Genomic DNA, 24,755 nt, shown 5'->3' with positions numbered 1-24,755 from the left:
AGAACCCTAAAGATTAAGTTTTAATCTTGCTAAAATGTATCAGCTTGGCTATACTTTGCAACAATGAAACAAGCTCATCTTCCATGGAGGATGGCCCGCTGGAGCCAGAGACTCAGGGGACCTGCCTAAGACAAGTCTTCCAGACTCAGCTGGACTCAGGTCACTCTGGAGAAGTGCAGGTTATCAAACAGAACACCATCTTTTTTTTTTTTTTCTTTAAGGAACAGTGACCTGGTCTCTATAAGAAAGTGATACTCTGTGTTTGTAGCCACATGTGAGCTGCATTGAGAAACTGCCTCTGTGCCCAGAGAAGGAAGGAGTACCACCTTCTTCATCTATCCCATCCTGTATTTTCACAGTTGCAGAGTAGGGTCTGATGTGAGACATGCAAAAAATGACAAGGGAGGGACAAAGTAATAAACCTATCTGATGTGCTCCAAGTGGATTCTCTCTGTTTTCCACGTTTAAAAGATATAAGTGATATGAGCAAGCATTAATTCCTCAAGCAAGGTTTGATACTCAGTTCCATATTAAAGGCAAGCAAAGCAAGAGTCTTAGGGTCGGGTGTACTGTCAGGAGCATGGGGACTGCACATGGAACGGACCACAAAGTTGTCCTGGTGTACTGTCAGGAGCACGGGGAGCCACACGGATCAGACCCCGAAATTAGCCCTACCTGCAATGCGGCCTTTAGTACAATCCAAGACAAGTTGAACCTTAAGATTCAGGCTTAATCTGTGCAAAATTAAAAGGCATAAAATATTGGTATAGGATAATCTATTGCATTATTTTCTAAAGGTAAAGAGATTGTACATCTTACCCCTAACACACACACACACACACACACACACACACACACACACACCAGCCCCAAGAAAATATATTATAGAAGAAAGGTCAATGGCTCTGTTCCTCTTTCTTTAGAATTATAAGATAAGCCTGTTACATATCCTGAATCATTCGTCCCATTCTATGTATATGCAAAAGAAGTTCAAAGGCTGACTTTGACAAAGGGTGTTTGGAGAAGGATGATAAAATGTGTCTGATAAAACAAACACAAAAGACTTTAGCAATAAAGACCTACAAATTGGGAAAGCAGGACTTGGGCAGCAGGGTGTGAAACTGTGTTATCTACAGCTTCAGCACAAAAAGATAGTGGCTTGGAGCAGAAGTCTTTATCTGGCCTTCACAAGAATGGAGATTGCACCTCCCCCGACCCCCTGTCCACAAAACCCAGGAAACACCTTGCAGAGTTGATGCAATATTTGCTATCCCAGCCCTTGGTGACAGTTAAAATAGTGTTACAACATAAAATTGAGCAACGACCTTGCTGTATCATCCAAGACTATGTTTTACACTACTTTTTTTCCCCAGGACAATTTTGCACATTTTTTAGTTCTTCCCTTACTTTCAGTTCAGATCATTAATAGGAAGAAACATTGTCTCTTCTTTCTTTCCAATACAATTTAAAAATACCTTCCTGATTGACACTTCAGGAAGATTAATAATATTTAACCTTTTGCATCTTATCGCATTATTTCTTGAGAATTTCAAAGAATTATCTGTATCTCTTCTTGAAGATGTATCATTATTCTATCCGAATGACTTTCCTTAGGGCTGGAGTTTAATTTATGTATCTGTATCTCTTCTTGAAGATGTATCATTACTCTATCCGAATGACTTTCTTAGGGCTGGAGTTTAATTTATGTGATTGCAATCAGGAAACCACTTTGAAAGGGAAGAAATCCATTTTGCTTTGCATGAGTTGTAAATTTTCTGTAAATAAAATTTCACAAGACCCTCCCTTTTTTAAAGAAGTAGCAAAACGGCTGTTGGAGGAGTGGCAGGGCATGGGGGTGGACCACTAATTCACAGGTCAGGGGTCCCAGATCAGCCACTGTTTCGGGAGCTTAGAAAAGTCACTCACTTTTCAGAGCCTCCTTTTCCCTCTGTAAACTAAATGGATTTTACAAAATGTTTGCTAAGAATCTTTTCATCTCTAAACAAAATGACCCAGTGCTGTTTCACAGAAGGATGGCCTTCAAACCAGCTTCACTCTGTTTTATTTCATAATAATCCTTCACCTTTGATGACTGTGTTTAGCTTGACAAGGCACTTCAGCAGTTGTGATTTAATTTGGTTCTCTTGATAACTTTTAAATGGCATGATTTTAGACTTGGCAAAGGAGGAAGCAGAGGCACAGAAAGGTCGGGAGAACTTCAGAGAGTCACAGGGAGCCAAACACCAAGTCAAGTAACAAATTGAGTACTAAGAAAATAAGACATTTTAGGCTAGAGGCTTGCAAACTTTTTGAATAGCAAGAAACAGTAAGAAGTAAATTGTATGCCAGGGCTCGGGGGAGATACGTCAATCAAAAAGAGAGCTTCAGGAAGCAGTATTCACTCTTACTACGGATGAAGCGCTCTATTTTCCAGTTATTCTGTTCTATTTCTTCTTCTTGCCTTTATTTTGTTATTATTATTATTAACAACCAATCTATGGGTCACAACCTATGGTTTAGAAGTCACCGTTTAGAAACTTTTCACATGGCAGCACACTTCTTTTTGCTAAATTCGAAGTCTGGGTCTACTTCTCTGTGCTCCTTACCTGTGGGCAAATGCTAAGTGGGATTCTCCTGTTTAGGTTTTCTTGCTGTCAAGAGCTCCTAAAGGCTGTAGACCAGGAAAGTGCTGTCCTTAGGGTCAAGGTTTTCACTGAAGGGGGCACAGGACGCTCCTGGCTGGCTTTGAATACGCGATCAAGTCCTCATAAATAATGAACGCTAATGACAATATCAAAACACCTATTTGCATTGTACATTCACCAAAGTCAGAGGGAGAATCAGGGCTGCTCCCACAAGAGGGCATGTGACTCTCTAAATAAAGAGCTTTAATGCATTTTATATTTAAACCATAAGGCCATGGGCTCAAACCCAAACTGAGATGGGCTCTGCTCCTTAAGTACTATTCTGGAAAGGCATTGAGATATTTATCCATCTATCTGGGTTCAGTGTTTCTAAAGCAGTTCCTTTCCTTGTACTACACTCCCGAGTGGGTCTGTTTGCAAATCCCCTTTAACTGGAGAGTGGCTGCCCTTCAGAAGCAAAAGGAGTCCTTTAGGAAAGTCATTGTCTATGAAACTTATTCAGTGAGAACTATGAAGAACAGCCTTTTTTAAATTTAAATGCATGTAATTCAAAGATTGTCTACTCTGTGCACTGACTGGGTCAAATTCTCACTTTCACGGCTCCATCTCTATGTGGCCTTGGGCAAGTTGTCTAACCTCTTTAAGCCTTCGGGGATAATGGTTCCTCACTTAATAGTATTAGCAAAAGGATTAAATGAGATAATGCACGAAAAGCCCTTGCCACAATGTCTGAAGCTCAGAATAGCTCAGTAAACGTTAAGGACCTCTACTGTTTGTCCACTAAAATTTGCTCAGTTGTTACAGCCCTATCAGCATAAATAAGGCTTTTGATTTTGAGGAATCAATTCCACAGCTTTCTCTGTCCTCATGGGCTAGCAACACTTCATGGATGTCTAGTGACAAACCAACCCAGTTTCATGTTTTCTTAAACCCCCAAACAGGCTGGGAGCGGTGGCTCATGCCTGTAATCCCAGCACTTTGGGAGGCCGAGGTGGGCGGATCACGAGGTCAGGAGATCGAGACCATCCTGGCTAACACGGTGAAACCCCGTCTCTACTGAAAATACAAAAAATTAGCTGGGCGTGGTGGCGGGTGCCTGTAGTCCCAGCTACTCGGGAGGCTGAGGCAGGAGAATGGCGTGAACCCAGGAGGCGGAGCTTGCAATGAGCCGAGATCACGCCACTGCACTCCAGCCTGGGCGACAGAGCCAGACTCCATCTCAAAAAAAAAACAAAAAAACAAAAAAAACCCTAAACCTGTCAAAACCAAGCATAACCAAAATCTAATGCATTCATAGGCTGCTGTTCTGCTATCCAGTCTCTTCCTGATATAAACTATTTTCTTGACCAACAAAGCCAATAGTATATACACTTACATATTAGTTTAAAAAATAGAAAATACCATATTTACTTTAGAAAATCCAAAACTTTGTCTCAAAGGGGAATTCAGGTTATTTTCAGAAATACCGAATCTCCTTCTCTTTTGTTCACAGCAAAATAAACAGCCCGCCAGGAGACAGGATTCTTGTTTTATAGGTTGCTACAGAGGAGTTATGTGAGGTATACAACTCAGGGCTTCAACATTTAAACATTTTAAAGATCAGTAAAGAGAGGATGCTTTTTTCTAGAGAAGTTTTTATTTTTAGGTTCTGTAGGGGGAAAAGCTACTTCATAAGTTTCAGATGATCCAGCATTTTCTAGATATTTATTCACACTTAAATTTTTTAGAAACAAATATTTCAAGTTTAGTAAAAGCCAAGGAAGTATTAACTTTTGTTGTATCCATTCTCTGTAATTGAAGAACCAATGTGCTTTTATGCTTCTGTTTAACTTACTATTTTTTATCCAAATTTCCTAATTTGATGCATAAGAATTCTAGAACACTTTAAAGATGACAAGTTAACAGAATGACATACTGGCTAAAGAAGTTTTTCTCTTGCTGCTTTACCTTAATGCAGTATCATGTCTTCACTAAAGGAATGTCTTTTGGGGAGAGTGTGATTAATTAAATCTATGTTTACCATGATCAGAAAACAATATCATACACAACGGTGAAAATAAAACTTACATATAACTTTATTTCCTTCTCATTCCCAGTAACAGAGGGGTTAACCTGAAGTCTTAATCCATTTCCACTCTAATTGGGAAAGGTGGGGAGTGGGGAAATCATTTCGGTAGCAAAATGAAAATTGCTAGCCTAGATATGCCTGAGGCAAAAAGAAAAGAAATGAATTCTCTTGTGAGCGTGATTAGTGAGGGGGAAGAAATATCAGCATCTTGCACTTCATTTCATGTCATCGTTCAATTTGCCGGTGTTAAATAATGACCTCCAGAGCAGTGGGTGAATCGGGAGAAGGGGGCATGCAGGTCTCCTAGAGTGAGTTCACTGTGCACCGTGTCTGGGCACTGTGTGTCCATCATTCAGCTCAATCAGGACCCGACTCCATTTGACAGCTCAGCTCCTGGGTGTAGAGGTTTGCAGACTAAAAGTGGAGCCCCCACTAGCATATTTGGTAAACTTTTCTTCTTTCCTTCTCAGAAGTCCACTTCATTATTTGGTATCTTTGGTTAAAGAGAAGGCTAAACAAAATGATTTCTATTTTAGAAACTTTACTGCTTCTGCATTAAGGAAAAAGACTTCATCTAGAATATTTTTCTCTAAAACCTGAGATGCTTCCTAAATCGAGAAGCTGTCAATTACAGAACTTCCTAAAACAGAATACTTTTGAAAAAATCTTAAAGCCCACATTTATATAAATATTTGCTGCAGGCCCCCCTTACCTAAAAGTGCTGTATCGACCAATAATACATTTTAAATTCTCCTCAAAATGGGTATCTTCACATGCATTTGAATCTTTTTTTTTGTTTTTTTGTTTTTTTGTTTTTTTGAGATGGAGTCTCGCTCTGTTGCCCAGGCTGGAGTGCAGTGGGGCGATCTCGGCTCACCGCAACCTCCGCCTCCCGGGTTTACGCCATTCTCCCACCTCAGCCTCCCCAGTAGCTGGGGCTACAGGCTCCCGCCACCACGCCCGGCTAATTTTTTGTATTTTTAGTAGAGACGGGGTTTCACCATTCACAGGATGGTCTCGATCTCCTCACCTCGTGATCTGCCCTCCTTGGCCTCCCAGAGTGCTGGGATTACAGGCTTGAGCCACCGCGCCCGGCACATTTGAATTGTTAAGATAACTAGAAAAGAAAAAAATGGGAGTGTGCTATATAGTCACTTAAGATTAGTGCACTAATTTGTCAGTGGTCAACTAGAAATGACCTATAATTTATTTCTTGGCTCATTTGTGATAATATTTTGGTGATCATCTGTTTCTTTGCTGTTTTCAAAACAACCTACTCTGTAAAAATATGTGATAACATTTTTCAGTGTTGTTTGTATGTTTCTAAAAATTTTTGGGTGATCTCTGAATATAGCTTTCATTGCACATATAAATATAAATTAAAAATTAGCTATCAAGTCATATCTATTTTCAGATGTTTTAGTTTAATTTTATTAAAAAATCTTTCCACTCTTTCTCTATACCTTTCAAAAAGAGAACTCCACAGAAATAGCACCATTTTTTAATTCAAAAATTCTAGCAAAATTTGCCTTACATTTTAGAAAATAGATTTAAATGGTAGTATTTTTCTAAGCAAGTCCAAAACAATCATATAAAAATAGTTTAAATCTCACTTAACTATTGTTTGAGGTAAGTGATGTTTTATGAGAAGTCTCCACAAAAATGTTTACTATTCCATTTCAGTGTATTATCCATAAAAATGGTATCATTTATTGAATATCAGTTGTATAATATTAATAATGTAACCTGAAAATATGTAACCATTACAATACAGATCTTAGCAATTTCATGAAAGTTAGAAAATGTAATTATGTAATTAGAGAATAGGATTATTACTTCTATTGTTGCTTTTTCCAGCTATTTTATATTTCAGACTACATGAAATTTTAAAGTTTTTGTAGACTATGGCAATTTCATGACCCCACAAGAAAGCAGGATAGTGATAGTCTTAGCCAACTATTTCATGTAAAAGTCTGTTTTCCAAATTCTAAGATAGCAGGATTAATATGAAAGTATTTGCCATCTTATCCGAGTCCTATAGAATACTCTAAGGCTGATATTTGGCAATTTATTATTTAATTGACAAATGTAGATATCTCAGCAATTCCTTCACAGATCAAGACCTTGTAAGTAGACTAAGATCAAGAGGAAGACCAAGGTCTTACTCTGGATTCTTCAGTAGACTTTCTATGTCCCAAAACAAATGGGTGATTCAGCATCCAAAATTTAGCTAAAGCTTCTATATTCCCTTTCTAAGGAATTCTGCTATGTTTATGGGAAATTTCTCTATAGTCTATATAGGATCATAAATAGGAAAATTTTTATTTTAGTGAAAAAGTCACAAACTTGAGATAGTAACAGTTGTAATAATAATAATAATAATGAACCTTATCTGTTTATTGCATGGGAATTCAACTATGTTGTACATCCATATTATTTTTAAACTATTATTTTGTAGTATCATACATAGTGAAATTCACTAATTTGGTGGGGATGGAGTAGACGGAATTAATGAAAGAGCTGAATTTTAATATTTTTAATGATTGTAATAATAAATTATTTTGGATAACACTGAGTAACTGTGTCTATTCTCGATCACCATGTAAATTATAGAATACGATAGCGATGTGTCTCTGTGATTTTCTAGAAGATGCAGAATCTCAGAGTTATTTTTATGTGTATACTTGTTTTAAATCATATCTCCTTGAATCTGCTTTTTAAAATAGGCAATACTTCCCTGAAATTAGAGAAACCCTATGTGAAATGGGAACGTCCTTAAAATGTCCTATCTCTAGTTGATTCTGGGTCCTCTTTTTCCTTTCTGGCCCCTTCCCACTTGAAACCCAAGTTCACTCTAGCCATATGCTGACGTGGGTAAGCACCAGACCCAGGCCGATTTCCCACAATTCCAACTGGCATTTGCATAAATGTTCCTGGAGCTGGGAAGCCCACCTTGTCCAAGCCTCTTGTTTTGTGGATGAGGAGGCTGAGGCTGGGACAAGGTAAGTAACTAACTTGCTCGCATGGCTAGTGACAAACTTCCTACAGGTTCCTCTACCTTATGAGATAGTGAGTACTCCTGCACTCAAATATATTGGGGTTCCTGTTAATTGCATGAATGAATCCAATCATCAATAACTCTAAAACTTAACTTTGGAATTTGGAATCTGAGTGAATGATTACCTACCTATAATTTGAAGATAATGTGTGTGTGTGTGTGTGTGTGTGTGTAAAAAAGTCACTCATATAATATCTTCATGTAGAATATATATGTATTTATGTCTTTATAATAATATATATTAATGTCTTTACTCCAAGTATCCAAGAATTAGTTGTCCATGTAGAAATTTGCTGTTTCAGCCAGCTTTGGGGAATTTCCTTTGCCTGTCCTGTACCCACCATTGTCCACATTTAAGTTCTAACATAGACATACCTACTCCTCTACCAGCTCACTAAGGGTTGTCTTATCAAGCTGGTCTGCAGTTAATCCCCTACCCTCCTCCCTTCAAGAACCAATTAAAATGACTCAGTTATTTTTGAAGACAAAAGTTGCATAAGGAAAAAATACTTTCCTATTTCATAATTCTCCTAGTGAAAGAGTAAATTATAAACACAAGGAATCCAAATAAACGATTCCGTTTGGGAAGGAGCATTTGCTGTGGGATGGCATGTGGGACATGAGGAACAGGACCCCTGCCTTTAATTCATACATTCATTCATTTCTTTTTTACTCAACTTAGAAAAATCATGTCATGTTTCTAATTCATTGTGGTGGAAATAGCTTTAAATATATTAACTAACTAAAATGCCTCAAATAAAGCAGATTACGAAAGAAAGCAGACTCTAGAAGTATTAGCAACTTTATAGACTCTGCATCTATCATCCACCAGAAAATCTTATTGGTGTGACATTCACCAATTAGGAAACTGAAGGCTGTGGACAAGTCCCTAAACTCCCCTCCCTGAAGCACAATTTTCAGATGCTCCACTTGGATATTTTCCCACAATGCTTAGCTGAAGGATATCACTCAAAGAGAAGACTGGTTTCATGTGGAGAATGACTTCTCAGTGTATCTCTTAAAACATACCTCTGTCTGTAGCTGATGGAACCAAAGAGAATGTGGAGAAGGGCCCACACCCTTTCCAGGGTTCACACATCGGCCCCTTAACCTGTGTATTCAACCCATAGGACTAACAGATAGAAACTGGTAAATTTTGTTTATTTTTTTATTATTTATTTATTTATTTTTGAGATGGGTCTGGCTCTGTCCCCCAGGTTGGAGTGCAGTGGCGCCATCTCAGTTCACTGCAACCTCCGCCTTCCGAGTTCAAACGATTCTCCTGCCTTAGCCTTCTGAGTAGCTAGGACTACAGGCACGTGCCACCACACCCAGCTACTTTTTGTATTTTCAGTAGAGATGGGGTTTCACCATGTTGGCCAGGCTGGTCTCAAACTCCTGACCTCATGATCCGCCCACCTCTGCCTCCCAAAGTGCTGGGATTACAGGCGTGAGCCACCATGCCCAGCCAGAAACTGGTATCTTTGCCCAAAAGAGATACTTGGACCTTCGAGGGTTCCCAGCAGCTCTTGAGAACCAACGCAGGAAAGTAGGGGCAGTGGTTTCTGTTATGAACCTCTCCCACATTCCCACTCCTTGGTTACTTCTTCTGATGAGGATGGATTCCATAGCTTAGACCAGTAGCTGCCTCACTGAAGTGATCTATTACTGTATGTTAACTGGTAGATTGCTAGCAAACTGAAACACTGAGTGGTTTTTTGAAAAATTTATATGCCATATTTCAAAATAAACCTGTTTATAGGAATTCCTATTTGAGAGTGAGTATCGTTTAAAAAAGAAAAATGTAAAATCATGGCCTATTAAAAATAGAACCTCCAATTTCTGATCCATAATGCTTATATTTAAAAATACATCAGGTGTGTTTCATGGGGAACTAGTTTTGCTGGAAAAGAAAGGGACAGGAGATGCTTTTGTAATATTGTTTTAGAGCTCAAGGAAACCAAAGCACTGTTTTATAGGCTGAGGCATGCATGGCTGGTGAATGTTAAGAGGAAATGAACAATGTATGAGATTAACTTGTGGCTATCCATGGCTGTAAAAATGCATTAGTGGTGTTGACAGTGGTTAGTAGGCCTTTGTAACTCAGTTATTGCTGCTGTGTATGTGTGTTCTTCCACCTTTGAGTCAATCAAGTGATGCTATAATAAAAATTCTGAACTTCGCTTCAGGACAGCTCAGAGGGAAAACATGAGTCAAGAAAGATGCACTATTTAATGGTCCTCACTAACAGCAGTTTAAAAACAGGGCTTGCTCAAGCACTAGCAGACTAGTAGCAAAATTGCTATCCAGGGTTAATTGCATTTTGAGTGGTTCCGGTAGAACTGTACTGTCCCGTATGGTAGCCACTAGCCCCATGTGAGTATTGACCACTTGCAATGTGGCTAAACCAAATTGAGATGCGCTATAAATGTAAAATACACACAGACTTTTGAAGACATAGTACAGAAAAAAAAAAGAAAAATATAAAATAGCTCATTAATAATTTTCATATTGATTACGTGTTCAAATAACAATTTTTCAATAGATTGGGTTAAATAAAACATATTACAATTTATTTTACCCATTTCTTTACTTTTTAAATGTGGCTACTAGAAAATCTTAAATGATGTAAGTGACTCTCATTATATTTCTTCTTTTTTCTTTTTTTTTGAGACCGAGTCTCGCTGTGTCACCCAGGCTGGAGTGCAGTAGCACGGTCTCAGCTCACTGCAACCTCCGCCTCCCGGGTTCACACCATTCTCCTGCCTCAGCCTCCCGAGAGGCTGGGATTACAGGCGCCCGCCACCACGCCCAGCTAATTTTTTTGTGTTTTTAGTAGAGACAGGGTTACATCGTGTTAGCTGGATGGTCTTGATCTCCTGACCTCGTGATCTGCCCGCCTCAGCCTCCCAAAGTGCTGGGATTATAGGCATGAGCCACCGCGCCCGGCCGACTCTCATTGGATGTGCTGCTCTAGAATAAGAAAGAATGTCCGCATAGTTTTTGTTTTTTGTAGAGATGGGGTCTTGCTGTGTTGCCCAGGCTGGTCTCACACTCCTGCGCTCAAGCAATCATCCAGCCTTGGCCTTCCAAAGCACTGGAGTTAGAAGCTTGAGCCTCTGAACTCAGCCTGTCCTCATGGTTTAAAGGCAACTTGTCAGGATCTAATAAGGAAATCTGACTGGTAATATGTTTTGACCATCTTGCAAGCTGCTGGCTACAACTGGGCACTCTGCAGGCAAACTGCATGAGCTTAGAATGGGCCGATTACTAAATCTTAAGTGTCCTCATTTGTAAAGTAAAGGGAGTAATGATGGACCACTCACTGCTCGATAATTAAATGGGATAATTAATGTATATAAAGCGGCTCCTTGTGAGGCCTGATAGAAGATGTACTGGTGACTTCTATTACCATACTTGTCTTGGTCATCTCAGGCTGCTATAACAAAATACCACAGACTGGGTGGCTTAAACAGCAGGCATTTATTGCCTCATAGCTCTGGAGGTTGGGAAGTCTGAGATCAGAGTGCCAGCATGATTGAGTTCAGTGGAGGTAGGGAGAGAGAGAGAGAGAGAGAGAGAGATCAATCTGGTCTTTTCTTATAAGGGCATTAATCCCATCATGAGGACCCCAGCCTTACAACCTCATCTTAATCTAATCACCTCCCACAGACCCTACTCATAGCAGCATATAGAGGATTAGGGCTTCAACGTGAATTTTGGAGGGATACAAACATTCAGGCCATAACAACAACTTAAAAAGTCCAATCTCCACCGGGCATGGTGGCTTACACCTGTAATCTCAACACTTTATGAGGCCGAGGTGTGCAGATCACTTCAGGTCAGGAGTTTGAGACCAGCTTGGACAACATGGTGAAATCCCATCTTTACAAAAAATACAAAAATTACCTGGGCATGGTGGCGCGTGCCAGTAGTTCCAGCTACTCAGGAGGCTGAGGCAGGAGAATCACTTGAACCCAGGAGGTGGAGGTTGCAGTGAGCGGAGATCACGCCACTGCACTCCAGCCTGGGTGACAGCAAGACTGTGTCTCAAAAAAAAACCAAACAAAACAAACAAAAAAAATGTTCTATCTGAGATACTGAATCCTCCAACTCTGAGTGCAAACCTTGAACCAGAGGCAGTGGCATCACTGGGAGCTTATGGGAAACCGAGAATCTCAGGCTTCTTCCCAGACCTGCTGAGGCAGAATCTGTTAACCAGACTCGCAGCGGCTCAGGTACACATTCACTTTCTGCAGTACTGCCTAGGGAATTTAAAGGTGGGTAAAACACAGCCTCGCTGGCAAGGTATTCACAATCCACTGGTGCATTTGTGTGGGAATGAGAGTGAATCTAGAGAGACTAAGGCAATTATCTAGTGGGCTGTTAGGAGGCTCCATAAAAAACACCCCTGCTCTCCAGTGATGCACAATCAACAGTGAGATGACAAAGGAGTCAAGCAGATGGAGATAAAAAATACCAGCTTTGCCACTGATAGAACTTTTGGAGAGCATGGCTTAGGTATGTGACTTCCTGCCACTGAGTTCCAGAAGTAGGGAGACTCACTCACCAATACCTAAGCAGTGTCTCCCCAAAAGAATAAGGAAAGGGAAAGAGCATACCCAGGGTACTTGTTTTTTTTTTTATTGCTATCAAACGAGCAAATTGCCAAGCTTAGCAGTTTAAACAAATTTAGCCCACAGTTCTGCAGGTCAGAAATCTGGTGGTGCTGTACTAGATTCTCTGCTCAGAGCTTCACAAGGCCAAAACTCCAGAGGTTGGCTAACCTGAGGCCTTACTTGAAGGCTTTAGGGAGAAATTCACCTCCAAACTCATGCAGGTGGCTGGCAGAATGCAATTCCATGGGGCTGTAGCATGGTGACCCTCATTTCCTTGCTGGCTGTCAACCAGGGGTCACCCTCAGCATCTAGAGACTGCTCTCTAGTTCTTGCAAGTGCCTGCTCTGTCTTCCAGCTACAACGCTGACTTCACTTCTGTCCCAGCCTGAGAAAACACTGTGTTTGTAATGGTCTCCTGTGATTAGATTAGGGCTACCAGGAAAATCTCTCTGTTGCGTGAGTCAAAGCCAACTGATTAGTAACCTTAATTACATATACATAAAAAAATCTCTTTTTTTTCCATGTAACATAACCAGAGCATGATCCCTCATCATATTCCCAGTCCCAGGGATTAGGGTGGAAAGTTTGAGGGGTTCATTTTATGCTTCTGCCTTCTACAACTGGTTTCTGCTTCCAACGCTACTAACCAGATAATTCAATCTTTTATGGTGGAGGAGGAATGAGGGTGTAAAAAGAGGTCAAGAGTTTTACACTAAGGAATGTTGTTCCACATAGAAACCTGAAGCCAGGGAAGGGGTGGTTCCACTACCTCCTCTCACCCGCCCCACCCCCCGATATATTTAAATAGCTATAACCCAAAACACATTATAATTCAAGTCACACAGGAGATGTGGAGGTGATGATGAAGCATGTGATTGGTCTTTGAGAGGCAATTTCACCTGAGGCAGAAGAATCTGCCCCCCCTTCAAGATGAGGACAGGAAGGGTGGCTCTTAATCCTGCAGGACTGTGCTAAAGACCTTGCATTGAATTCCAGATGCCCAGGAGAACATGGTTGGCAGAACTATGGTGTGGGAGACTAATCTGGAAGTACTGTGTACAATTAGCAGGAACCCCCTTTCTCGGAGATCTTTGTAAGAAATCAGCAGAGAGGTAATGAGAACTTGAACCAGAATGATGTCAATAGGAATTGAAAGGTGGGGGCTGAATTGTTATCAACCAAAGAAACAAAAAAGAGCCCTTGGCAACAGACTGAATGAGGGCAAAGATCAATTCATGGATCCAAATCTGGAACTGGGAGAATGATGGTGCAGTGGGGAAAACAAGAGGAAGACCTGGGTTGAAGTGGAAGCTGATGAATTTTATCTTCAGTAAAATACACATGGCAAACACTAATTTTCTCAGTTTGCTTCCATCTTACACACATGCACACATACACATACACCTCTCAACACTGGTCTTTCCCTCCTCCTGCTACCCCACCAGTTTCCCTCCCTCCTCCAACATGTTTCATTCTCTCCTTCCCTACATCCCATTTGCTTTCTACTCTCTGCTCCATTTCTGCTGCTGCCACTCAACTGAATCTCTTCTGGCAAATGTTACATGGCACTCTCTGTAGACAAATCCAGTGGAATATTTTCAGTCCTTGTTTTCATGGCCCCTTTGTGGGCTTTGGGACATGGCTTTCCTCCAAACCTAGCATTTTCCTTTATTCTTTTCTTACTTTTCTTTTTTTTTCTTAATTTTTAAAATTTATGTATTTATTTATTTATTTATTTATTATTTAGAGACGGAGTCTCACCCTGTCTCCTAGGCTGGAGTGCAACGGTGCAATCTTGGCTCACTGCAACCTCCACCTCCCGGGTTCTAGTGATTCTCCTGCCTCAGCCTCTCGAATAGTTGGGATTACAGGTGTCCACCACCATGTCTGGCTAATTTTTGTATTTTTAGTAGAGATGGGGTTTCACCATGTTGGTGAGGCTGGTCTCGAACTCCTGACCTTAGGTGATCCACTCGCCTTGGCCTCCCAAAGTGCTGGGATTACAGGCATGAGCCACTGCGCCCAGCTGCATTTTCCTTTATTCTTATTCCTTATTCTCTCCTCTTTCTTTTCCTAGCTCTATCTCCTTGATTGCTCCCTCTTCTGCTCACCCCTGGAATGTTGATAATCCCAGAACCTGTGAATGGTCTCTTCTCACTGGAAACAGCCTCTGAAACTATCATAGTTTGACTGTACCATAGATACAATCTGAAACTACTATAGATATTTGAGGATGTTCAGCTCCTTATTTCTAATTGAAACCTCTCCCCAGAATTTCTGTTTTCCCCACCAGCACCTCCTATTCTGTTCTGGGCATCCAAAACTCAGAGAGACATCACGATGTCTCTCTCCAAACCCACTGTTTCTGATCTTCTCTACTGCTATTAATGGACAGATGTTGGGGAGACTCCTCCCCCTCCCTCACCTCAACACCCTCTTTCATCTCCATTGCTTCTACCTTAATCCAGATCCTCATGACCCCTTGTCTGACAACTGCAGTAGCTCCCCACTCCTCATCTCTACCCCCTCCAACTCACCGAGCTGTTGTTGACAGACTTATTTTTCTAAAATATATATTAATGTTGTTATTTCCCAGTTTGGCTTTGATAGATCAATTTCCCTCATGTTGAAGTTCACATTTCCTCAGGTTGCATGTGCTTCCAATGACCTATCTATGCCCATGTATTTGTGAACTGCCACGCTCCCTCCCCACCGCACCAACCTGGTCTCAAACCTATGCCCAACCACACTGGAACTGACACGCTGATGTGTTTCATAAACTCACGCCCTTGCTCATGATGCTTATTCAGCCCAGAGCACCATCTCCCCACCCCACCGTCACCTCCCTAAACCCCTCCTGTAGCTCTTTGAACCACCTACAAATCTACCCAACCTCCAAAAGTCAAGTCCAAAATCACCTCTGCTAGGAAGGAAGCCTTTCCTGAGCCCACCAGGGGCTGCTGGCCCCTCTTCCTCTTACATTCCCTTCCACCAGTTCCTGGGACCCTGGACATGTGTCACCAGCAGCCATGACACTTCTTTTCTCTCATCTGTTTGGCCTTTGTCACCAGTGAGCCTAGCACCTTGCCTGAGACAGAGGTAGCGTTTGAGGAATGCTGAAGGCAAGTGAATCAAATACCTCGTATCTAGAAAAGTCCTAAAGATGCCCTTTTGAACTAATGGAGGTGGGGAAAGACTAAAACACCATTTTATATTATCATCAATGTAAAAGCTTCTCAGCCAAGTGGACCTTGGCTTTCTCCTCAAACTCTGTGGATGACAGAAATGACTTTAAAATCTGACTCCTAAAGATAGGAGGTTTGCATGGTGAAGAATTTCCAAGATACTTTCTGATCCAGACCCTGAGACAGCGGAGGATAAAAGTGAAAGATGAGATCAGAGTTAATTTTTTAGAACTCTACCAAGGATACCCACAAAAATAAATAATCATGATCAAAAAGGAACATAGCTTACTATGCATGTGGTCCTATATGTAGATATGAATGTGTGTGTGTGTGTGTAGGTCAAGAGTAATGTGAATTTGGGCAAGCTCCCTGAACTCTCCAAGGGTGAGGCTTCTTATCTGTAAAATGGGGATAGCAATGATGTTCTTGCAAGGATTAAATCAGGCAAAGTATATAAAAGCACTTCACCCATTGCCTGGCATATAATTACACTCAATAGGGGACGTAGGGAAGAGAGAGAGAGAGCACGCGAGCAAGCACGCTGGAGGATGAGCTACCAGATTCATTGTTCGCTGTCATAAACACACACAACCTTTCCTCTCTTGCAGTTTGGGTTCTGGCATCTTTAACAGCTTCATGGGTAAATCACTTCAAACCTCCACAGGTGCTACTTCACCTGGGCAGCAGTTTCTCACCCCCCCAATCCCTTCCCCCTCCCCAGTTTAACCACATTTGCTGTGTTCTCAAGGCTGCTGATACACAACAAAGTTTTTAAGAGTTACCATAGTTTTCACAATCCCCTCATTTTTGCCCTTGTTTTTGGGTTTAAAAAATCCTGGCTTTTTCCTCAGAATTGCTGAATTATTAGGTGTGTAGATGAACTTGTGTTTTCTTGCTCTCCTACTCCAGTTTCTTAGACTCAGACACGGAAAAGCTTCTCTGGGTCTCAAGAGAGAATTTCCAGGGTGGCGTGGTTCCGCTGGGTGTGCTGTCTGGTCAGTCTTACCGTTGTGGATTCCACACCCCCACCCCACTGCCCCCAACACCTATTAAAACTGAGCTGACATTACTTCAGGATACATTTGCTATTTCTTACCTTATTCACAATCCGTGCAAATGATTATTTCTCTGCCTCGCTCTTTAAAAACAAAAGTCTTCATGGAGTCATTTTATCTACTTGTAAACCACAATCTCGGTTGTTTGTTTTTTTTTTTGGATGCTCCTTCGAGACTATACATATTTAATTCCTTTCATATTTCATCATAGACCAGTCCTTGAGAACCTCTTATTTTAGTTGTTCCTTTAACTTTGGCAAAAATATAAGACCAAAGAAGCTGCAAATCTTGTTTTCCTACCTATTTAAACAGCATCTAGAAATCTGAAGAAATTCTCTCCTTTCTTATTTTAAAAGTTAAAAACACACACACACACACACACACACAGCATACTAAATATTGTGGCATGGAGTTGAAAGCTTTAGGTCTGCAGCATTTGAAATGCTCAAATCCTGTCTTGGAAGAACAGTATTTCCTCTTCGTGACTCAGTGCTGTTACCAATACACAAGGCTGATAGAGTAATTTCAGATTCACAACATTATATGTAGATATTCAAAAGAAGGAAAAAGAGCTTCATGTGACTTAGCTTAATGGGTTTCCCTATAGTTGTAAATGTATAAAGTGATCCATATTTGGGAATTATCATATAACAATTATTTCTAATATTAATTGATATAATCTATTAGAACTTGTGAGAGGTTTTGATGTAAATAATTTGCCTGCCTAGCAGAGAGAAGGAGAGTAAGCAAGGGAAAATGTTTCTAAAATGTCCTATCATTGGAAGTAAATGATCATAAATGTTTTTGCATTAAGTTAGGGTTTGGTTTTAATTTTACCTTGAATTCTAATGTTCCTACACCTTCCAAATATATTTTAAATCTTCATTAAACAAATCACATTTTAATCACACACAGAGCTTAAAAGAGGTGATTCTACAACAGATATTCAGTATTAGCTAGCGAAGGAGAACATTGGTTGAAGGTACCTAAAACCACGTGCATAAGGAACAGTTTATTTCTTATTTGGTGATTTACTATTTTAAGTCATTTTTGTGTCAAAGCTATAAAAATCTCCAGTGCTAAAAAGTGTGAGAAGAAATGAGCTAGCCAAAAAAAAAGAAAAAAAGTCAGGGGAGAGTTAATTTTAAAATTTGCATTATTTTTATTTTCCTACTTTGTTATTTCAGAATGCATACTTGGAATGAATCCTCCTAGAGACGTCCACGGTATGTTACATTCCAAGTTATATTTTTAAATAAAATAAGCACCTTCATATATGTGTATATGATTTTATATCTATGTATCTCTATGTATAACTTGTGATATAATTTAACCAAATAATTAAGGCTGTTTTTGCTGATTCCAATATACTTAAAAGCAGTTCTCCATATTGTAAATGTTATACCATATAAAATATTTCAATGAAAGCTTAAATGATACCCTCAGTTCTACAGCGTTTACCATAGGTGCATTCTGCTGCTATTAAATGTCTCTATACAACTCTCTAAAAACAAAATACAGCGTGGCTTCTCTTACAGCCCAGTTTATTACCTGTGTTATAGCAGTGGTAATGTTATGAGACTAAAATGTTTACTAAGCATTCCTAAATTTTAAAAAGATTAATTTTAAAATGTCCTCAGCTTGCTACTTGTGAGGTACACAATGGATTTATGAAGTGAAAGTGAAATAATCACACATTAACCATAGCATCCCACAGAAACATTCAGATGGGGGAAGGATGTAATGGAAGAACGAAGGGCTCTCCCCCCTCCCATAGTAATTAGATTTGAAAAGTGAAGTAATCTCAAAGCCAATTCAGAAGAAAAAAATGTTTAAATTCCAATGTTCAAAACTGATAGTGTGTATGGCAGGTGATTTGTACACACACGTTACTCCTTATCAAAACTGTTTTCCATCCCTGTGACATCAATACAAACTGCAGCTATTTGGTTCCAAACCATAGCAAGATGCATTCTGTTTTTCAAAATGTAAATGGTCATTTAAAATAGAAATAATTCTTTTAGACGTATGACATTTTTACAAATGTAATTTTAGAAATATATTGCTCGCAAAGGGTAATTTTAAGAGAATTGTTGAGATTCTAATCCCATCTTTATGCATATTTTGGGGAGGCTTTTGTAAGAGCAAAAATGTAAAATATTTAGTTATCTTCTGAGACCACCTATAGTTATTTACCTAAAGTTGCAGAAGAAAAACGTCAATGAACTGTTACTGTTTTCCAATTAAATTATTTCTCTTCCAACTAACCAAGTACTACTTTTAAAATCCACTGCGGAAACTTACATTTCATTCCTGTTGTGAACCTTTTTTAATTCTCCTCCCTCCCTCTCCCCGCAACAAAATGTGGGAAAATCTGTCACGTAGCATCCGCCCAACGTATCGCTTCGTTATATTTTTTAAAAATTTTGCATTATGACAAGGTAAATTCTAGCATTACTCCAGGGAAACACTGGCAATGGACCTGGGACTGTTTCCTTTCCTTTCTCCCTTAGACAGGCAAAGGAAGGGGAATTCTATATTGTCGCTAAAATGAGCGCTCTTGGTGGAAAGGAATTTCCTCACTTCGTACACGCTATGGCTGTTCTTGAGAGTGCAGGCTCCGTAAAATGCCCGGCAGACCAAGGGGTTCCCTGTCCCCCGAGCCAGTGCCTCTTTCCATTCATCTTAGATCCTCAGTGAGGGGCCGAGGTTGGTCTGTTTCTTGTTTTCAAGAGCGCAGTTACAGCCTGCGCCGCTCCCGGGAAACCCAAATGCCCCGCGATCCCATCGAGTCAAGGAGCAAAAGCTTTGATGGCTATCAGCTTTTTGTTGGGCTTCAAACTCGGGATTTATCGGTTGAAACTCCTAGCTGAGCAGCTCCCACAACGCTGCCTCTGAAGGCTAAACTCGGTGCATGCAAGGCTGGGACCAACTTTCCTTACTCGATAAGGGAACTTGACTCCCTCCTGGGAGACTGCAGCCCAGTCCGACTCGCAGCCCCCTCGCAGGGTTCATGGTTTTAGGCAAGTGGCCCGAGACCCAGAGGAGCCTCCCTGGACCTCTCCGAGGGGTAAATCACCCGAGTCTATTATTTCCCCTGGAGTCAAAGTCTACTTTTGGAGCCGCTACAGCCTCATATTCCCTCCCGCATCTCGAGGGTCCCGGAGGATGCACTTGGGGGTGGCCCCAGGAGTCCTGGGTAGGATCTCGGAGAAATGCATTGGAGAGCAGGCGAAAAGATTTCCCTTGCCCACAACTTGACTCTCGAACGGGCGGCGTCCGAACCCCCAGGCAAAGGCGCTGTGGCCCCTGCGGGCGGGCGCGATGCACTCTGCTCAGGGACAGAGTTAGAAAGTGGACGTCTGGGGGATTTTACAACTGTAATTAGACTTAAAAAATCATTTTAAAAGAAAAACATACTACGTTTTCTTTCCGAGACCCCAGGTCCATTGAAACAAACTGCACTCGGGTGCTGGCAGTGCCCGGGGGAGCGGAGGCCGCGGGCCGCCCGCCTTAGTCCCGGAAGCCCGGGCTCCTGGAGCACAGACACCCAAGAACCGGCAGAGGCGGGCCCCAGGCACAGGGACTTCGGGAAGAGACCCCCGACCGGGCTGCACAGCGGGGAGTCCCGGTCCGAGGGTCCCCAGCCCGGCCGGCTGCGACTCCGGATTGGAACCTCGGAGACGCGCCGTGGCCGCTCCAGCTCAAGTGGGCTCTGGCGGCGGCTTCCTGTCTTTCCTCCTCGAACTCCAGTTCTTCCCGGGCGACCTGAAGGCCACGAAGGGGGCCGCAGAGCCCCGCGCCGTCGGGGGCGTTCCGGCGCAGCCGGGGCTGCGCGCGGCGTCCATCGAGGGCGGCTGCTGCCCCCTGGCGACCGCTCGGGCCCGCGGCGCGTCCCGACAGCTCCGCGCAGTCCTGGCCCGCCCGGGAAAGGCCTCCATGCCAGCCAGCCTCGGCCCCCTCCTGCGTCCGGGCCCGCGGCAACGCCCGGGGACAGTCCCTGCGCGGCAGCGGCCCCAGCACCCTAGCCCTGGGGGAGAGAGGAGCGGGTGTCAGGGGCCCCGTGGGGTTGGGCAAGGAACCCCCGCGCGGGTAGCTGAATTGAGGGGCTCCGCGGGAACCGCAAAGAAGCCCGTGGTGGAGCTGGGTCCCAGCCCCTGGACTGGGTCGCAGCCCCGGGGTGAATGAGAGGCCCCGGGAGGTGCAGAGCCCGGCAGGGAGGGCGTGGAGGGCCCCGCCGGGTGGGGTCGGAGTTGGCCGCGCGCGCCGGGCTGGGGGCGGGGCCCTCGGAGCTCCGCGAAAATGCCCGCAGCGCCGCGGGGACCTGCGCAGGGGGAAGCGGCCGCCTGCGCGCGAAGCCGGGGTGGGTTTTCACCTGGGGCCGCTCGCGCGCGGGGGGCGGGGAGAGGAATGGGGGCCGCTTCCGGGGAGCCTGAGGGGAGACGCGGGGCCCGGGCGAGCTGTCCGGCTGCTGCGGGGGCCGGCGCTACGAGGCCCGGGAGCAAGTCGCGCGGCTGCTTTCAACTTTCCTTCCAGTCGCGCGTTCTTGGGGTCTTTCCTGACTAGGAAACTCCTCCCGGGCCGCTGGCGCACACAGCAAGGGTGAGGCGCGCGGCGGGATCGAGCCGCGGCCCAGGCGTAGCGGTAAAAAACACCCATTACAGAAACCGACCCGAGGGAAGACGCTGAGAGCAAACGGCACGCGCGGACGCCGTCCGGCCTCATGCAGTGAATCAGCGCCGCTTCGCCGCAGCTGCCAGCCGGACGGTGCAGGAGCGCGGAGCCGCTCCCCCGGGCCCCGCGGCCGAGTCGCACCCGCGCCCTGGAAGCGGAGGCCTGGACCTGGGCAGCCGCGCAGCATCTGGGGCCGCCCGCGGGCTGCAGCCCCGGTTCGGGAGCCTCGTGGCGGCCACTGCGACTGCCTGCAGCGGGTCGCGGAGCCGGGCCCTCCTCGGGCCGGCGGGGCCTGCTTTCTTTTCCCAGGTCTCCGGACCGTGTCCACTCGCGGAGCCGCACAAGCCCGCGTGTGGCTGCGGGAAGGGGTCCGCACGCGGGCGGGGCCCCGGGCCAGCATGCAGGCGTGGGTGCGGGGGCGCGGGCGGCGCGGGGGTGGCAGCCGACTCCCCTCCCGGGCTGCGTACAGTAGCGCGCGGCGGCGGGGGCGCGCGGGCCAATTCCAGGAGCCGGCGGCCGCGAGCCGCGCCCTGGCTGATACCGGAAAGGCCTGTGATTGGCCGCCGGCCGCCCCTATGCAAACGAGCTGAGGGAATGGAATTCCTCCGGCCGGGCTTACAGTAAAAGCACGTTCATTTCCAGGCACTCTCATTCATAGAGCCAGCGGGCGCGGGCGGGACGGGCGCCCCGCGGCCGGACCCAGCCAGGGCACCACGCTGCCCGGCCCTGCGCCGCCAGGCACTTCTTCCCGGGGCTCCTAGGGACGTCAGAAGGAAGTCAACCTCTGCTGCTTCTCCTTGGCCTGCGTTGGACCTTCCTTTTTTGGTGTTTTTTTGTTTTTCCCCTCTTTCTTCCTTTTGAATTAACTGGCTTCTTGGCTGGATGTTTTCAACTTCTTTCCTGGCTGCGAACTTTTCCCCGATTGTTTTCCTTTTACAACAGCGGGAGAAAGTGCGCTGTTGTCCGAGGCGAGCCGTGAAGTTGCGTGTGCGTGGCAGTGTGCGTGGCGGGGTGTGCGTGCGTGTGTAACCCGAGCCGCCCGATCTGTTTCGATCTGCACCGCGGAGCCCTCCCTCAAGGCCCGCTCCACCTGCTGCGGTTACGCGGCACTCGTGGGTGTTCGTGCCGCGGAGCAGCTAACCGGCGGGCGCTGGGCGACAGTGGAGGAGTATCGTCTCGCTGCTGCCCGAGTCGGGGCTGAGTCACCCAGCTGATGTAGACAGTGGCTGGCTTCCGAAGAGTGCGTGTTTGCGAGTGTGTGACTCTGCGGCTGCTCAACTCCCACCAAACCACAGGACCAGCCACAAACTTAACCAACATCCCCAAACCCGAGTTCACAGATGTGGGAGAGCTGTAGTACCCTGAGTGTAATCGACTGGGCCTTCTTCTTATGATTATTAAGATTAGCTGAAGATCTTTGAAACGCTGAATTTTCTGCACTGAGCGTTTTGACAGAATTCATTGAGTGAACGGAGAACATGACAAGTACTTCTAGTTCAGCACTGCTCCAACTACTGAAGCTGATTTTCAAGGCTACTTAAAAAAATCTGCAGCGTACATTAATGGATTTCTGTTGTGTTTAAATTCTCCACAGATTGTATTGTAAATATTTTATGAAGTAGAGCATATGTATATATTTATATATACGTGCACATACATTAGTAGCACGACCTTTGGAAGTCGCAGCTCTTGCTTTTCGGGACTGAAGCCAGTTTTGCATGATAAAAGCGGCCTTGTTATGGGAGATACTTGTGTTCTGTTGGGACTTTAGACAAAACTCACCTGCAAAAAACTGACAGGCGTTAACTACTGGAACTTCCAAATAATGTGTTTGCTGGTCATTTTACTCTTCGCATAAATATTTTAGGAAGTGTATGAGAATTTTGCCTTCAGGAACTTTTGTAACAGCCAAAGACTGAACTTAACCTCTGCAAGCAAGATTCGAGGAAGATAGTCTCCACTTTTTAATGCACTAAGCAGTCGGTTGCTAGGAGCCCATCCTGGGTCGGAGGCCGATCGGCAGAACCAGAACTTTTCCCCCTCCTGGACTGTTAGTAACTTAGTCTCCCTCCTCCCCTAACCACCCCCGCCCCCCCCGCAGTAATAAAGGCCCCTGAACGTGTATGTTGGTCTCCCGGGAGCTGCTTGCTGAAGATCCGCGCCCCTGTCGCCGTCTGGTAGGAGCTGTTTGCAGGGTCCTAACTCAATCGGCTTGTTGTGATGCGTATCCCCGTAGATGCCAGCACGAGCCGCCGCTTCACGCCGCCTTCCACCGCGCTGAGCCCAGGCAAGATGAGCGAGGCGTTGCCGCTGGGCGCCCCGGACGCCGGCGCTGCCCTGGCGGGCAAGCTGAGGAGCGGCGACCGCAGCATGGTGGAGGTGCTGGCCGACCACCCGGGCGAGCTGGTGCGCACCGACAGCCCCAACTTCCTCTGCTCCGTGCTGCCTACGCACTGGCGCTGCAACAAGACCCTGCCCATCGCTTTCAAGGTACTGGCCCGGAGAGGGTGGTGGGAGGACAGGCGGAGGCCGGCGAGGCCGGGGGAGATCCGCGAGGGCAGCGGCCAGGCGGGCGGGGCCGGATTCTAGAAAGGGGCCCCCGCAGCCCCGGGTCGGTCTTCCTAGCTTGGGATGCGGGGGGATGCTGTGTTGCCGTGGCGACCCTCGGGAGGCACTCGTCTCAGCTTTCTGGGGCGGCCTCCCAGGAGGGCTGAAAACATTAGGGTGCCCCCAAAGACATCCACTGGGGGCCGGTCGGAACCTCCCTGGCAGGGGCCTTAGCTTTGATACAAAGTAGAAAAAGTTATAACCCAGCCCGGCAGAGACAGCCGGTCTGCTAACTTACTGCTGCCCCTACCGCTGGATTAACACCCAAACCATTTTGTCTTCCTCACATGAAGGCATCAGGAAATAAAATCGTGAGACTTTTCTGCCTTCAAGTCAGTGAAAAGAAACTAACAAGGGAAACTGTCAGGGATTTTCTTTCCCCCTTCTCCAACCGCCCTATAGGAATTAGCATGTCCAAAGTCCACAGCGGGCGTAGTTAAGTTTGCAAAAGTTTTCTGAAGAGTTCTCTGAGTTTTTTAGCCTGCTCCTGCCAGAAGCCGCAAGTAGCGAATCCTGTTTCTTTTCCCGGAACCGTTCTGAATGCTATCATCACCTCACCTAGATTAAGCCCGGGGCAGCGAAAGGTGAAGAGGCTGTCTTTGGAGAGCTGGGGGTCCCAGCGGCCCGCTTTCCTGCTAGAGGAGGGGGCGGCGCGTAGCTGGAGACTTCAGCGCAGCGGCTCCAAAGGTCTCCCTTCGCTTTTCACCCCTGATCATCCCAAGAGCTTTCAGCTGCCTTTAAAAACCTTGGCCTTCAACAGGGGTATGAAAACAACCCCAGGCGTTTCTAAACAACCACCCTACTACCCTAGCAGCAAACAGTAGGAATTTAATTTCTGCAGTGG

The 24,755-nt window shown here is 44.8% G+C and overlaps 1 protein-coding gene across 3 annotated transcripts in view; it reads left to right on the top strand.

Annotated features, from left to right (window-relative positions):
• The window catches only part of RUNX1 (RUNX family transcription factor 1), a 262,592-nt gene that overhangs the window by 139,297 nt on the left and 98,540 nt on the right, over positions 1-24,755 (top strand). For 2 of the 3 annotated variants that reach the window (XM_009202288.4, XM_003895520.5), the window contains exons 3-4: positions 17,818-17,856; positions 23,541-23,794. In XM_009202288.4, coding sequence (XP_009200552.2) covers positions 17,818-17,856; positions 23,541-23,794 — 293 coding nt within the window. The remainder of the gene's footprint in view (positions 1-17,817; positions 17,857-23,540; positions 23,795-24,755) is intronic. The other variant, XM_017956466.3, reaches the window with a different exon arrangement.

Source organism: Papio anubis, chromosome 4 (assembly GCF_008728515.1).
Source record: "Papio anubis isolate 15944 chromosome 4, Panubis1.0, whole genome shotgun sequence".
In the NCBI taxonomy this organism is placed as follows: domain Eukaryota; kingdom Metazoa; phylum Chordata; class Mammalia; order Primates; family Cercopithecidae; genus Papio; species Papio anubis.
This window is presented reverse-complemented; position numbering and strand designations above follow the sequence as displayed.